This window comes from Lactuca sativa, chromosome 8 (genome assembly GCF_002870075.4).
Source record: "Lactuca sativa cultivar Salinas chromosome 8, Lsat_Salinas_v11, whole genome shotgun sequence".
Taxonomy (NCBI): domain Eukaryota; kingdom Viridiplantae; phylum Streptophyta; class Magnoliopsida; order Asterales; family Asteraceae; genus Lactuca; species Lactuca sativa.
In genome coordinates, this window is record NC_056630.2 from 327,837,251 (window position 1) to 327,852,068 (window position 14,818).

Consider the following 14,818-nt stretch of genomic DNA (forward strand, 5'->3'; position numbering starts at 1 on the left):
TGTAGCAGGACAGAAGGAGTGACCCAATGCATTGGACTTAGTTTTAGACCTGGAGTTCATGGGACTCGACGAGTGCTAGAACAGACTCGGCGAGTCTAAGGCAATCTTCTTATGTTTGAAGATGAACTTGATGAGTTGCTCGTACAACTCGGTGAGTCAAGGTCAGGACTTGTTCATCAGATGAAGGTGAACTCGACGATTTGTTCATACAACTCGGCGAGTCGGATGAAGGTTCATTGATGTTCGTAAAGAAGGAGAACTCGTCGGGTCGTTGCCAAACTCGACGAGTTGAGTCATGGATAAGGACGAGTAAAGGGTAGGGACTCGACGAGTTGACAACCCAACTCGGCGAGTCGGGTCAACTAGAAGTTGACTTTGTCTTGGACTTGGTTGGGGGTAAAATAGTCATTTTACCCTAAGAGTAGATATCAGATTCTGATTGAGTGTTTTGTGGGGATTATAGCCGGAGGATTTCTGGAGCAGCAGCAGACAGAGGTTTCCCACACAGATTATCAGCGGCTACTCGTACGAGGTGAGTTACCTTCCATTAGGGGTGGATCTAAGGCCACAATGTCGGCCCACCAAAGAGGAATAATTAGGAGATGATTGTCTTTGTGATAATTATCTTGGTCTGGTTATGTGCCTTGATTACAAGATTTATCTGTATGATATGTTATGTGTATAGTAGGGATCAGTTTCCCTGACAGCGGTCCTTAGGACCGAAGGGTAGGTCAGTACCCGGATATGTCTGACTGTATATTTATATCTTGATGTTGCATGCTAGTGGTAGGGGGTGGAATAGTCCCCAGTTACCAGTTGAAAGATACCGATGATAGTTACCGGTTGAAAGATACCGATGATGATTACCGGTTGAAAGATACCGATGACAATTACCGGTTGAAAGATACCGATGGAAGTTACTGGTTGAAAGATACTGACGATATTGTATGGTATGTGGTACGATGGGGGGAACTCACTAAGCTTTGTGCTTACGGTTTCTACTTTGGTTTCAGGTACCTCTTCATCTAAGGGGAAGGAGCCGGCGGCGTAGCATCGCATCACACACACACAAACATGATTCCGCATCGGATTTTCTGGGATTGCACTCTGATTTTCATTATTCTGATGTCATGGTTTGAAACACAATATTATGATTTTGTAATGTGTTGATTTATTGAAATATAAAAATTATTAATTCAAAAATGAAATTTTCGGGCTAGAATTTTGGGATGTTACAGTTCGGGGGTGTGACATTTGATATATGCATGTTTAGCCCTATATTTAGTATAGATTTTTAACATTTATTAGCTAATTAATTGCATATTATGGACAAAAGGTACTTAATTATTGTTGAATTATATTTTCAGTCCAAAAGAAGTGCTCAGAAGCAAAAGGAAGCAGGAGCGGCTATCGGGAAACTTTTGAGTGAACAAAAGAAGAAAGGATCAAAAAACACAAAGGACTCGGCGAGTCTGGCATTGACTCGACGAGTTCCCACGAAGATTCGTGAAGCAGAAGAGTCATTGCCTTTCCGTACACGGGGATTTAATGAGGGACTCGGCGAGTCGGTCTTGGACTCGACGAGTCGAGTCGAATCTATAAAAGAAGCCTTCCAGATCGATGCAGGGGGATTCGGAGAACCCTAGGGAGAGAAGTTGCGATTCAGAACGAAGAGAGGCATCTGGAGGAGTGAAGATCCAACCCAATTCCAATTTTGAAGAGTAATTAAGGCATAATTCGATTTCTCTTAACTAGATTTAGGACTTAAACCATGTTTATGTTATTGAATTTTGTTTTTGAGTTTTCTACTGCCTTAATCATGAGCTAAACTTTTTAGCTTCTGTTTGGGTAAGACAATTTTGAGACTATGGTTTGATTAATGGTAGGATTAACTTTAAATTGGTGATTTTGTTAAATTAAGCTTGTTAAAGATCCTTATGCATTAACCATAACTATCTTCTGTTAATAGGAAAGCAATTAGGCTACATGAACATCTCTTAATTGTTACCTCATGTGATTTATGTGAACACTTTATTATGTGCCTAGGATTAGTGAATGTGAAACTAGGATTAATTAGAGAATGGGTAAGTTAATGTGTGAGCTTGTTTGATAAACCAACAACAAGAGGCTAATTGAATTATTAATTTGATTAACCATTACAAGTCTTATTTAACCCGAATTAATAACCTAGAGAATTAATTAATTTAGACAACTGGCCACTGCTTGAATTAATTTATTTTCTAAGGATTAGCAATAACGACTATGAATCCAATCACCTGAATTGGTAGCCAATAAAAGATTAATCCATTGCACCATTACCATTAAATCAACCATAGGATCAATTGAGTTGAACCTGAACAAAAGTCCCCTTAGATATTGAATTTATGTGGTCTTTGCTTGATTAGTTGTTAGTTAGTTATTTAGTTTAACTGTTATTAAGTTTCTAGTCTTGTAAAACTAGAGAAAACCCCTCTTTTATTATTTGTTATTTTGTTTTTAGATAATTTTAGTAATTTGTTTAATCCATTGCCTTTTGTGTGATTAATTTACAATTTAGAAGTAGGAATAAAACTAGTGGGTTTAACACACATCAAGTTTTTGGCGCCATTGTCGGGGAACGGTTCAAAAATTAACACTAGTTTTTAGTTTTATCGATCCTTTGTGTGAGATTTATCTTGCACAAAGTTATTTCTTAGGTAATTTAGTTAGTAGGATAATTTTTGATAGTTTTCTGTTTTAGAAGTTTAGTTGGTAATTTTTTCTGTTTTTGCTCCGAACTCGCCGAGTGCAATCGCAGCGACTCGGCGAGTCCATCGTTGTTTCACAATTTCGTCTTTTATTTTATTTTTTTATTCTTTCTACGCGTTTTTCTTGTTTTGTTTGCAGGAATTACATGACCAGAGGATCCAACATACCCCTGGTTCCTCCATACGAAGACCCAGAACCCGCTTTAAGGAAAAACAAAGGCAAGGAGGTTGAAAGTTCTAATACACCAAAGAAATCACCATTCAAGAACTAGAAAACGGTTTTTGGGAAGAAAAAGAACAAGAAGGCAGGAGAGACCAGCAGTCAAAAGAGCGAAGAAAGCAAGTTAGAGAATATTTAAGATAATCCAAAAGGGGCTGAATTCGAATACAACTCCGAATCCGAGTACGAAGAAGAAAGCGACTTTGAAGGTGAACTAGCCAACCCCATGGCTAACATCGATGAAGTTCCCATGGGAGAATGGAAGAAGAGAATACGTGACGATACCGGCCCGGGACTTGTGCAACCCGCAATTCCCGCAACTGCCACCTTTGAGGTTAAAGGTCACATACTTGCTCAACTAAAGGAGATCCCCTTCTACGGAAAAGATCATGAAGATGCCTATAAACACTTGGATGAGGTCAACGATGTAGCTGATTATTTTAATGTTCCAAATGTGTCTCGCGAAACCCAACTTCTTCGTATTCTTCCAGTTACATTCAAGGGTGCTGCAAAGGATTGGCTCAAATCATTACCTCCAGGATCTATTGCTACATTGGCTAAAATGAAGGAAGACTTTATTGATCAATTTTGTCCTCCTTAAAAGATACCCAAATTGAAGAAAGCCATTGAAAACTTCGAACAACAAGCTGGAGAATCCTTATACAAGGCATGGGAGAGATACAAGGTCTTACTAAGGAATTGCCCACATCACGATCTTAATAGCCAACAAGAAGTATCCATTTTCTATGATGGAGTAAATGTGACTACAAGGCAGCTTCTTGACTCGCAAGGACCACTCACAAAGAAGCTACCCCCATTGATAAAGGAATTAATTGAGGAATTCTCTAAACACTCTAGAGAATATCATAATCCAAGGAATGAAGTAAGTCGGAGGGTGGTGAAAACTGTTAACGATAGCATGGCGGCAACGATGGCTAAACTAGAGAGTTTAGATTGAAGAATGACTAAGATGGACCAATCCATCCACGCTATCCGGGTAGGATGTGAGAATTGTAAAGGACCTCACCTCACTAAAGATTTTGATTTGTACGAGAATGGAAACCGGAAGGCACAAGTTTGTTATTCAAGTGGTGATAGATTTGATGAAAATTAGCGGAAACCCAAGAAGGAATGGCTCCCATATGATGAGTACAAAAAGGCAAAGGAGGAGAAATACAAGCAAAAATAAAGGGGTTTCTATCAATAGGAGGAACCGGTTATGGAAAAGAGAGCTGATTTGGAGGAGATGTTCACAAGGTTTGTAACTGCGTTCGAGAAGAGGCACAATGATACTGACATTGAATTGAAGGAGCAACGAATAATGCTTAAGGATCATCAAGTTATGATGAAAGATCAACAAAATTTGCTTAGGAATCAACAAGCCTCCATCATAACATTGAAAAACAGATAGGTCAGCTTTCACCATAAATCAATCAAAGAACACTTGGTGAACTTCCTAGGAACACCGAACAAAATCCAAAAATGGCGCATCTAAATGTGATAGCCACTAATTCTGACAAAATTTTCACTCCTCTGACTTCTATTCATAAGAAACCCAATAAGGTGCAAATAGAAGAGATAATTGAATGGAAATCGAGCAAACCCGACTCGACTCACCGAGTCGGTAACATGGACTCGACGAGTCCGATGGCTGATGATAAAAATTATTCTCTTTTAAAACCTTACAGGCCCCCTTTGCCATTTCCGATCCGAGCCATACCAGATGAGCATAATCAACGGTATAGAAGATTTATGGATCAAGTGAGGACCCTCCAAGTGAACATTCCATTTGTTGAAACGATACTTCAAACACCTAAGTATGCAACTTTGCTTAAGAGCCTCTTTACTACTCGACAAAATATGGAAGAAGTTGCTGAAGTATTGCTGAATGAACTGCCAGAAAAGAAGGGTGATCCGGGAAGCATAACCGTGCCTTGCAAATTTGGGAACAGCATGACTACACGAGCATTGACCGATTCGGGGGCAAGTTTTAACGTTATACCATATTCTTTCGCACAAAAGTTGAACCTACCGCTTCCAAAACCTATTCACATGAAGATCCACTTGGCTAACAAGACAATAATACATCCAATGGGAGTGTGTGAAGACCTTCTTATTAAGGTTGATAAGCTGGTATTTCCGGTTGAGTTCATAATTTTGGATATAGAGGAGGATCATAAAGTACCAATCATCCTTGGGCGACCATTTTTGAATAGTGCTTTGGTAGATATGCGTGAATCTACACTAACATAAAGAGTGGGGGATGAATCGGTAGTTTTTGAAGCTGAGCAAAAAGATATGCAAGAAGGGTCGAGAGAAGAAAAGGTTTTGTCACTAGATTTGGATGATGAATTGTTAGAAAAGGAGCTTGCATATTTGCAAGAAAGCGATCCAAATAAATTCTTGTTATCTTTGGAGGATACTTCTGATACCAAAGGAGAGTTGGAGGAGATAGAGAGGTTGATCAAGGAGCTGATTATCAAGAAAGCATAAAAAGTGTTCAAAATTCATCAACTCGCCGAGTCATACCTGCTGACTCGACGAGTACATTCGAAAAATTTAATCCTGGTGCAAGTTTTACTCGGCAACCCATTAATACCCTTACTGAATCAGATGTGCAACTTTTACCTGATCACTTTGAGAACCTTCTTGAGGAAAATGAAGATATTGAAGATGTTATCAATATTAAGAATGCACATTTGGCATTTCTTGAAGCAATCATGGGAGGTGATGAGGCTGTCCGAGAGAAGGAAAAGGGAAGTCCAGAAGATGAAAGAGATCCCAAAGCTTGTAATGATGATACACACCACTTTTCAATTGAATCACCAATGCGAGATCAAGAAGAAGTGTTGACAAAAAGAAAAAGGACCAAGCCTCGGGCCATTGTCTCTACTAAATTTGAAGTGTTAATTTTCACAACACCGGATTCTGCAATGAACAAAAAGACAAGCAAGGAAGGAATGGGGAGGAACAAGCATGGTAAAAGAGTGAAGCGTAAAACTGAAGAGAGTGTTGCGAAAAAGAGAATGGAAGACTTAAAGAAGGCTTATAAAAGGAAAATCCATCTTTACAAGACGAAATACAAAGTACAAAGGTTGAAGAAGGAGAGCCTCATGGAGGAAGCAGTAACAACGTAAGCAAGATGGAGTCCAGCTAACGACTCCTCAAAAAGAAGCGCTTAGCGGGAGGCAACCCGTCGAAAGAGTTTGCTTTTCTTTTCTTTTTCCGTTTTAGTTTTTGTTTTTTTTAGGTTTTATTTAGGATTTTCCTATTTCAATCTTCATTTTTATCCATAAATGACTACTTGAGGGTAATTAAGGCCTAAGTGTGGGGTGGTGTGATTATTAAATAAAGAAAATTTGAGAAAAAGAAGTGTTTTGCACATATTAATAGACTCGGCGAGTCTACATGCAGAATCGACGAGTCCTTACGCAAAGATGGAAAGAATTCGCGATACGACTTGCCGAGTCCATACCCTGACTTGACAAGTCAGTTCGATTTACTGAAAAAATAAAATTTACATTTCTGTAAAATTAGGGTTTTTAACCTAATTGTAAAACATTTTCACTTCAACCGGCCATCATACCCCTTACTCGACGTGCCAAAAGTTCTCTCAAGCACTCATCTCATCTTCCTTGATTTCTTCCATTTTCTGCTCACAAGGTATGATCTTTTGTTTTTAATCTTCATAATCACGAACTGCAGAATAATGGACCAATTTTGGTAGGAAACTCGGTTTTGACTACAATAGACTTCTAGGGTTTTTAATTTTTGTCTAATTAGGATGTTATAAATGGAATTGGTTGTTGATCTATATTTAGTATACATTCCAAGACAAACCCCTGGAAGAAATTATGAGTTTTGATGGATGATTTGTCCAGATTCGGAATTACGACTCGAGCAGTTTATACGACTCGTCGAGTCTGTTCATGGACTCGACGAGTCGGCCCCTAAGGCAGTCCCAAAAATTTAATTTTAACGTTTACATGTTTTCTGGTTTGTACGTCTTTACTATTGTGCAGAAAATGTTTTCAAGAAGTGGACAAAGTTCTAGGGGTAACCAAGGCGACCATCCTTGGTTAAATTTTCCAAGAATTGAGTCGGAATCTACAATGAAAAGATGGAAGAAGAAGCTAGTTGAAATTAAGAAAAAAGAGGTTTGTGTCCCAAATGCAATTGATTGGGAATGGCTGGGGAGAGTCTATTATGAAGAGGATTTGGCCTCGTACCTTGTTAAGGAATACATGCATGATGGGGTATCTATTATATGTGATGGTTGGAGCCGGTTATTTTGCATTCAAGAGCCGGTGTTCAAGGAGCTATGTTGGGAATTCTTCTCAACTATCAGCTTTCGCGGAGGGAACGATTACTATAACCCGGGAGTGGTTACTTTTTGCCTTGGTGGTGAATTCCGTCAGTGCAGTATGGTGGAACTAGCTTGCAAACTTGGTATTTATGATCAACAATTGGTCGCCACAGCAGATTTTGGCACTTTTCTTGAGCAATGTCACAAGGAGTTCCCGGAGGGTGTGGTGGGTTCCACTTGGTTGAATACCATTGCTAACAAGGTGTATATTCCCAAATCCGCTCAAGAGGGGAGTATTAGATCACCCACCCATAGATTGATTCACCGCCTTATTGCAAATACAATAAACATGCGGAAAGATGATGAAAAGGTTCCTAACCTTGATGTTTTCTACTTGTGGAGTATCATTACTCCAAACATCTTCTGCAATCTTCCCTACTGTATGGCATCTTACTTAGCTGACGGGGCGGTGAAGGATCGCAAAACTTCAAAGATAAATGGCGGGATGTTTGTGACCTACCTAGCCAAATCATATGGGTTGATAGAACGAGGAGCACGAAACTTGATGACATTGGTCCCGACCCCTCCCTTTAATCCTATTCTTTTTCGAAGGGCTAGAATTATTGAGGATTATGGAGGGGGAAAGTATGCTATTCCACATGATGATGCCGTGATCGGACCCATAGAGCCGGGAAGAAGAGTGAGGCAAAGACGCGGGCAAGCACCTCCCGATCCACCTGTTATTCCGGTGGAAGATGATATACCCCCGGAGTGGTTTAATGTAGAAGGAAGACAATATCAAGATGATTTGGGAAGAGGCGTGAATTTTGTCAACCGGTCTTTCGCACAAATGTTTAATCACTTCAACATCCAACATGTGGACGGGGGCTAATTTCCTTATATACCAACTTGGGAGGAGAGGATGAATGCACGCAGAAGTGAAGCTGGTGGAAGTGGAGTTAGAGAGGAAGATGCGGAAGAAGACACGAAAGATGAAGATTGAATTTTTATCCTTTTATTTGGTTGGTTGTTTTAAGACAATTTCTATTTGTTTGCATGGTGTGTTTAAACATTTATGTAGGATTTGAATTATTTTGCTTGATTTCATATTTGTTTTGGTTCTTTTCAGAATTTGAGTTAGGGAATGCTTGCAAGGGGTCTAGAGAATGAGAGAAAAATGAAGAGTCAAGTCTTGGTGAGAGAGGGTGAAGTATTGAGTCTAAGTATCGAGTCCAGTTATAGAGAGGTTAAGGAGTGAATAATTACTGAAGAACAGAAGAATATATTTTTGAAGTATACCAAGAGCTGGGTTTATAGTAGAATCTGTTTTTGACACCCAACGATGGACTCGCCGAGTGCATTTAACAAGGTAAGGCATCCTTAACCATCATGCATTAACCTTGATCCCTTTTCTTCCTATTTCTTTAACCATGGTCAAGAATATCAACATACACACACAATTACACTTCCAAACTCTCTCAATACCACCTCAAAAACTCTTCATTCCTTCTCTAGAAATTTCGAAGCTTCAAGGTGCTTTCAAGAGAATTACTCCATCAAAACTCACTCATTATGGTATGACCTTGCAAACTCAAGTGTAAAACTTCATTTTAAAAACATCTTTATTCTTCTTACACTCTTGTTTTCATAAATAAGGTACTTAGAACATCTTAAGGCTCAAGATCTACTCAAGGAACTAGTTAAAAACCGAAAATCACACCATCTTCTTCTTATCTTCGAAGCAAAAATCTGAAAAACTCGAAGAACTTTTGAAAAACTTTATGATTAAAAAACAACTCACAAATCACCCGCTCTGATACCACTTCTAAGAATTTTAGATATGTATTCTATTTTATACTGAAAGCATAATTGAAACAATTGGAATATTATGAACACAAGAAGGTACAGACATAAGGAACTATTCTCTCAAAAAGACTACTCTCTCTACTAACAAACATTCCTTTATATGGCATAAAGGAAGTCTGAAAGGAATACCTTAACTAACAGTCTAGCATTGCGAATTCAGGCTAAATAACGAGACCTAACATACTTGTTAACGAAATGAAGATTTTATTACATAAACAAACCAAACTTGTGAAAACGAGTTCACATACAAAACTTGACAGAACACAGTTATTATGAAACCTAACATGTAAATGCTTAAAGGCTTAAGAAGTGACAAATACAAAAGTGAACTAGCATTTCATTGTGCCTTACTCTTGATGATGGATACTTATAGAAAAGCTTGAGCATCTTGTTCTTTGCTATCTTCATCAACTCTACAATTCCAGATGAGATCAAAGATTCCAAAGGTTGTGTTTTTAACATCTTATGTGTTGTTATAATCTTTCTAGTTCATGTAGTTGAATCCTCTTGGTGATTTTGTTAAAATGATCTTAAAATAAACTAATTATTTTTAAATGTTTCCATATGTTAGACGTATAAAATTGTTTTATATAAAAAAAATTGTTTTTAAATTCCCAAAACACACAAAATTTTACTTTCGCCATATTGGCATTCATATAATTTCTTGAAGTTACATTGGTAGTACTAACGGGATCATAAGTGGAAGCTTGCAAGGATGTCAATTTCAGTTTCAAAATTGAAGAAAAAAAATCAAAAGATCAAGATTGTAAGAAATGTTAAGAATAACGAGCCTTGTTGAAACCAAATGAACCAACACCTATTTATACCAACTCAAAAAGGCAAACAGTCATTTTGAGGCACCTCACGGCTATATGACCATTTTAAAAATAATCATTTTTTAAGGTCGAACGGATTAGATATTATCCAATTCGGATATGTTGTAACAGTTTTTGAGATTATCTGATCCAGATCCATTTTTTGGGTATTAGAAAATTCCGATCTGATTTATTCACCTCAAGATACATGCAACTCAAAATTGGGTATGAACCAACTCTTAGATATGATATGATCAAATCTAACAAAACGAAGCTGATTTTGTCATACACCTCTTGTTACAGGGTACATGTCTTTTTAACCAATTCTTACTAATTTTATATAATTCTCTAACATGACCTTTTTTCCTAGATTTGAATTTCTTAGACTATGTTTGACGTACTAACTGAAAAGTTAGCTAATGGCTGAAAAGCTAGCTGTTAAATAAAAAGCTAATTAGTAGCTGAAAAGCTAGCTGACAAAAAATAACGTTTGGTAAAACTAGCTGAAATATATAAAATTACATAAAAATACATGTAAAAATATGTATTTCTATAATTAATTAAGAGGTGTATTTGAAAATTTTTAAAAAAGCTCATAAAAAGCTAGTCTAAATAGCTTTTCAAAAAGCTGACTTATAAGCTACTTTTTGGCTTACCAAACACGACAACATAAAAAAGTTCGAAAAATAAGCTAGCGCGCGCCAAACACAAACACAGTCTTAGCTGGTGGTGTGCGTTGAGCCATAACATACCCACTTATGCCATTACAATCCAGTTTAAAGCCCAAACAACATGGTATACAAATAACATAAAATCAAATATGAAATCTCAAGATTTGGCTCCCTGTGTAAACTGTTGGACCATTTAGACATCCGATTCAAATGGTTTTTATCTAACAAAAAAAATAAATAAGAAGCCCTAGTCTCCTCAACAACTTCTCTTACAAATTTCACACTTAATTTATGACTCCGAACAAACCTCTGAAATGAAACGTTGAAATAGCCCCTCCACCAGTGATCATTTTATTTCTTATCTCAACTTGGAGTAAATAAAACGGCTTCAAGTTCATCATATAACATATATGTGATATTATTATTTTTATATGAATATCCTTTCATTAATATCAATCAGATGGACCAATCATCTTTTCAGGCACTACAAGTTGGTCAAATTCTTCACTTGTCAACACTCCCAATTTCAGAGCAGCTTCCTGTAAAAAAAAATATATATTGCACCAATTATAAAAAGATTGCTTTGCTAAGTAATCTTTCTTTTAAATAATTAAAAAAAAAAAAAACATCACCTTCAGTGTACTCCCCTCCTTGTGAGCAGTCTTGGCAACTGCTGCAGCATTGTCATATCCAATTTTCTGTACCAATTCACATTCATTAATTCAGTTAAATAATATTTTTTTAAAAAAAGAGATATAGAAGAATTGTAAACTTGAATATAAGGAGCTAGCTTACAGGATTCAAAGATGTCACAAGCATAAGCGACTGCAATGAACCAGAATAAAGAAAAAAAAAATAAAACATTAAATAATCACATGAAAATCAGATTGCAGAAGAAAAGAATGATGATTTTGAATATACCTCATGCAATAACTTTGAAATTCTGTCTCTGTTGGCTTGAATGCCTCTTACACAGTTCTTTTCAAACGAAGCAGATGCATCCGCAATAAGCCTTATCGACTATATACACAATTTATATACAACATCAGAGTAGAATTTTTAATATTAAAAAAAAAACAAAAAAGTCCAGTAGTATTATACTTACATGTAAAAGATTACTGGCAATCATTGGCTTGAAAACATTGAGCTCAAAATGACCATTTGACCCACCAACTGTAAGAGCCACATGGTTTCCATATGCCTGAGCACAAACCATAGTCATAGCCTCACATTGAGTAGGGTTCACTTTCCCCTAAAACACCAACAATAACATCACAATGTTAAAATATTTAGAGTAAATTACACGAATGGTCCCTATAGTTTGGGGTAATTTGCATGTTTGGTCCCTAGCTTATTTCTTTAACTCGGAAGGTCCCTGCAGTTTGTTTTTGTCTTACCTAAAAACACTTTTTACCCTTGATTTTTTTAATTTAATATATATATATATATATATATATATATATATATATATATATATATATATATATATATATATATATAAAGTTAGAGACTTTACAGGCATGATGCTGCTTCCAGGTTCATTCTCAGGGAGAATAAGCTCACCAAGACCACATCGTGGACCACTGAACATCCAAAACATTTAAATATTATAAATTTATAAATTTATGAATTTATAAATTATAAAACAGGCAGCAATAAAAAAATATACCTTCCTAAGAAACGTATGTCATTAGCAATCTTCATAAGGGAAGTAGCAATTGTGTTCAGGGCTCCACTAGCTTCAACAAAAGCATCATGTGCAGCCTGGGTCAAACAACATAACCATCATCATCATCATCATCAAAGTATCCAAAAGAGAAAACCAAAACTCACCAGTGCCTCAAACTTATTTTCAGCTGTTACAAATGGCAACTTTGTTTCATCAGCTACTGCTGCAGCAATCTTCACATCAAATCTGTACAGAGATCAATGTCATTATATTATATATTATATTAAGTTGGAAAAAAATAATAATAATAATAAATAATAAATAAAAAATAAGTACCCTTTCTTTGTGTTCAATCCTGTCCCTACAGCAGTGCCACCTTGTGCAAGCTAAAAATATAAAAACTTATGTCTCAAAATTCACATATGCAAAAAGCCTTTTAGAGTTTACATAATAATAAAAAAAAGGAGATGATTGGCAAAACCTGATACATGCGAGGGAGAGTACATATGATCCGTTCAATTCCATACTTCACCTACAAAAACGATATATTTTTTTTATTCCTGTTTTACCCTTCTTCAAACTATTAGCTGGAAGAATCATACTTGTGTGGTATAGCCACTGAATTCTTGACCAAGGGTCAATGGTGTTGCATCTTGAGTATGTGTACGCCCAATTTTAACTATATCAGAGAACTCGTTTGTCTGTTAACAACAATAACATGTAACCCTAATTAAAAGGCATAAATAATAATTGGTTAAATTGGAGATTATCAAAATGGTTTAGTTTAATCACCTTTGCTTGTAGGGAAGTATGTAACTGCTTAAGTTTTGGAATAAGTCTTGAATTGATTTCTGTAGCAGCTGCAATATGCATTACCTATGAACAAAAACCAAAAACCTCAAACCTGAAATAACAAGAAGAAAAAAAACTATAATGAATAAATTGCCACTAGAAACTTACAGTTGGAAATGTATCATTTGAAGACTGTGATCTGTTCACATGATCATTTGGATGCACAAACTTATCACCTCGCTTGTGGCCAAGGATTTCAGCTGCTCTATTTGCAATCACCTGTTACAAGATCAAGATGTTTTTTTTTAAAGAAAACATGATTCATGATCATGAATCATGATCAATGAATGAACAGATTACCTCATTGGCATTCATATTGCTTTGAGTGCCACTACCAGTTTGCCAAACAACCAATGGAAAGTGATCATTCAACTTCCCCTCTGCAACTTCTTGTGCAGCTTGCATTATTGCTTTCCCTATGGATGGATCAAGACCATATTCCATGTTCACCTGTAATGCACATAATTATCACATCATCTACACAATGCTTCATATCAACTGGGAATAAATAATAATTAACTGATTAAGAAACTTGTTTAGTTGGAAGTAGTTGCAAGCACCTTAGCAGCACATTTTTTAAGAATTCCAAAAGAACGAATGATTGGTTCTGGCATTCTTTCGCGATCTCCTCCAATTTCAAAATTCTGCAAAGATCTTTGTGTTTGAGCTCCCCATAACCTGAAAAGTTGGGGAGATAAGAGAATTATGAGAAAAAACGGAAGTAAAGTGATCCAGCAAAACAGTTAGGTACCACGTTATATGAACTTCAGTTATTTGAAAACAAAATCCCCACTTTAAAGCTCAGTTTTCAGTTATTTGACTAGCTTCCATGGAGATATCAGAGGATTAGACTGAATATATTAAAATGGTATAAGTCAGTTCAAGGGATCAAGAACAATTGACAAAACAGCAAATCACCTCTAAACATAGCCATAGCATCTGCCCTAGAATTATAGGCTAAAGATCCTAAAAATGATATCAGAAAGATTAAAAAACAAAGAAAGAAAACGAACTTATCAGATGGGACTTGAATTGGTCCAAACGTATCTCTTTCCTCTCTAAACGCCGTCGAAAAATGTCTCCAGCACGTAGTGAACCGTAATGAATCTGCAACAATCACCGATCCGCCAGATATTCGACGATATGCCTGAACTATCGTCATTTCTTTTCTTATAAAATAACCTAATTGATTGCAAAAACATCAGCATCAAAAGAAAGACAATCGTAAGACAACGTTAACTGAATGAGAAACAATGATGTTAGATTTTGAAAAGATGGATCATTTACCAGAACGAATGCAATCGATTGCAGAAGTGTAGCCCCAGATGGCTGGAGAAAAGAAAAAAAAGTGTAAAAGCAAAGGTTTTAGGCACGCTTGGTTTGATGCTGACTTTTTTTAGTGTCTGAGCAGCGCGAGCGTGTTCAGATTCAGATGAAGGAATGGGCCGCAGCCCAATTGGATTTCTACACAACTTTTTCTGGCACGACTTTTAAGACTCGTCTGGATCAATATTTTTGTATTTCATTGATTTATTTGACTTATTATTATTATTTTTTTTAATTATTTTATTTTTTTAAAACGAAAAACAATTTATATTTTTATATTAATAAAAAAATAATTTTGTTTGGTTATATGATACTTTAAATACAACTCTAATATATATATATATAT

The 14,818-nt window shown here is 36.4% G+C and overlaps 2 protein-coding genes and 1 non-coding gene across 3 annotated transcripts; 1 reads left to right on the plus strand and 2 right to left on the minus strand.

Annotated features, from left to right (window-relative positions):
* Positions 1-3,577: 3,577 nt before the first annotated feature.
* LOC111889046 (small nucleolar RNA R71) lies at positions 3,578-3,684 on the minus strand. The gene has a single exon (XR_002849395.1). It is a non-coding gene; the product is annotated as a small nucleolar RNA R71 (small nucleolar RNA).
* Positions 3,685-4,186: 502 nt separating this feature from the next.
* Positions 4,187-5,220, plus strand: LOC111889044 (uncharacterized). Its single transcript, XM_023885176.1, has 2 exons — positions 4,187-4,224; positions 4,656-5,220. Exons 1-2 carry the CDS (start codon positions 4,187-4,189, stop codon positions 5,218-5,220), a joined length of 603 nt encoding a protein of 200 aa, XP_023740944.1.
* A 5,412-nt stretch (positions 5,221-10,632) lies between these two features.
* LOC111889042 (fumarate hydratase 1, mitochondrial) lies at positions 10,633-14,590 on the minus strand. Its single transcript, XM_023885174.3, has 17 exons — positions 14,434-14,590; positions 14,160-14,328; positions 13,707-13,824; positions 13,447-13,596; positions 13,255-13,365; positions 13,087-13,170; positions 12,897-12,995; positions 12,776-12,826; positions 12,631-12,680; positions 12,459-12,540; positions 12,295-12,389; positions 12,142-12,208; positions 11,731-11,877; positions 11,547-11,645; positions 11,421-11,450; positions 11,258-11,323; positions 10,633-11,164 (listed from the first exon to the last, which is right to left on the minus strand). Exons 2-17 carry the CDS (start codon positions 14,306-14,308, stop codon positions 11,078-11,080), a joined length of 1,485 nt encoding a protein of 494 aa, XP_023740942.1. The 5' UTR covers positions 14,309-14,328; positions 14,434-14,590; the 3' UTR covers positions 10,633-11,077.
* Positions 14,591-14,818: the final 228 nt, after the last annotated feature.

Bases quoted from the DNA above. Each gene is read 5' to 3' on its own strand.
- LOC111889044 (XM_023885176.1), top strand. From the start codon at position 4,187: ATGGAAAAGAGAGCTGATTTGGAGGAGATGTTCACAAG. The intron at 4,225-4,655 runs GTTTGTAACTGC...AAAACCTTACAG, and splicing joins TTGGAGGAGATGTTCACAAG to GCCCCCTTTGCCATTTCCGA.
- LOC111889042 (XM_023885174.3), bottom strand. From the start codon at position 14,308: ATGACGATAGTTCAGGCATATCGTCGAATATCTGGCGGATCGGTGATT. The intron at 12,681-12,775 runs GTTTTGCCAATC...TTATATTTTTAG, and splicing joins CTCTCCCTCGCATGTATCAG to CTTGCACAAGGTGGCACTGC. The intron at 12,390-12,458 runs GTGAGTTTTGGT...TGTTTGACCCAG, and splicing joins AAAATAAGTTTGAGGCACTG to GCTGCACATGATGCTTTTGT.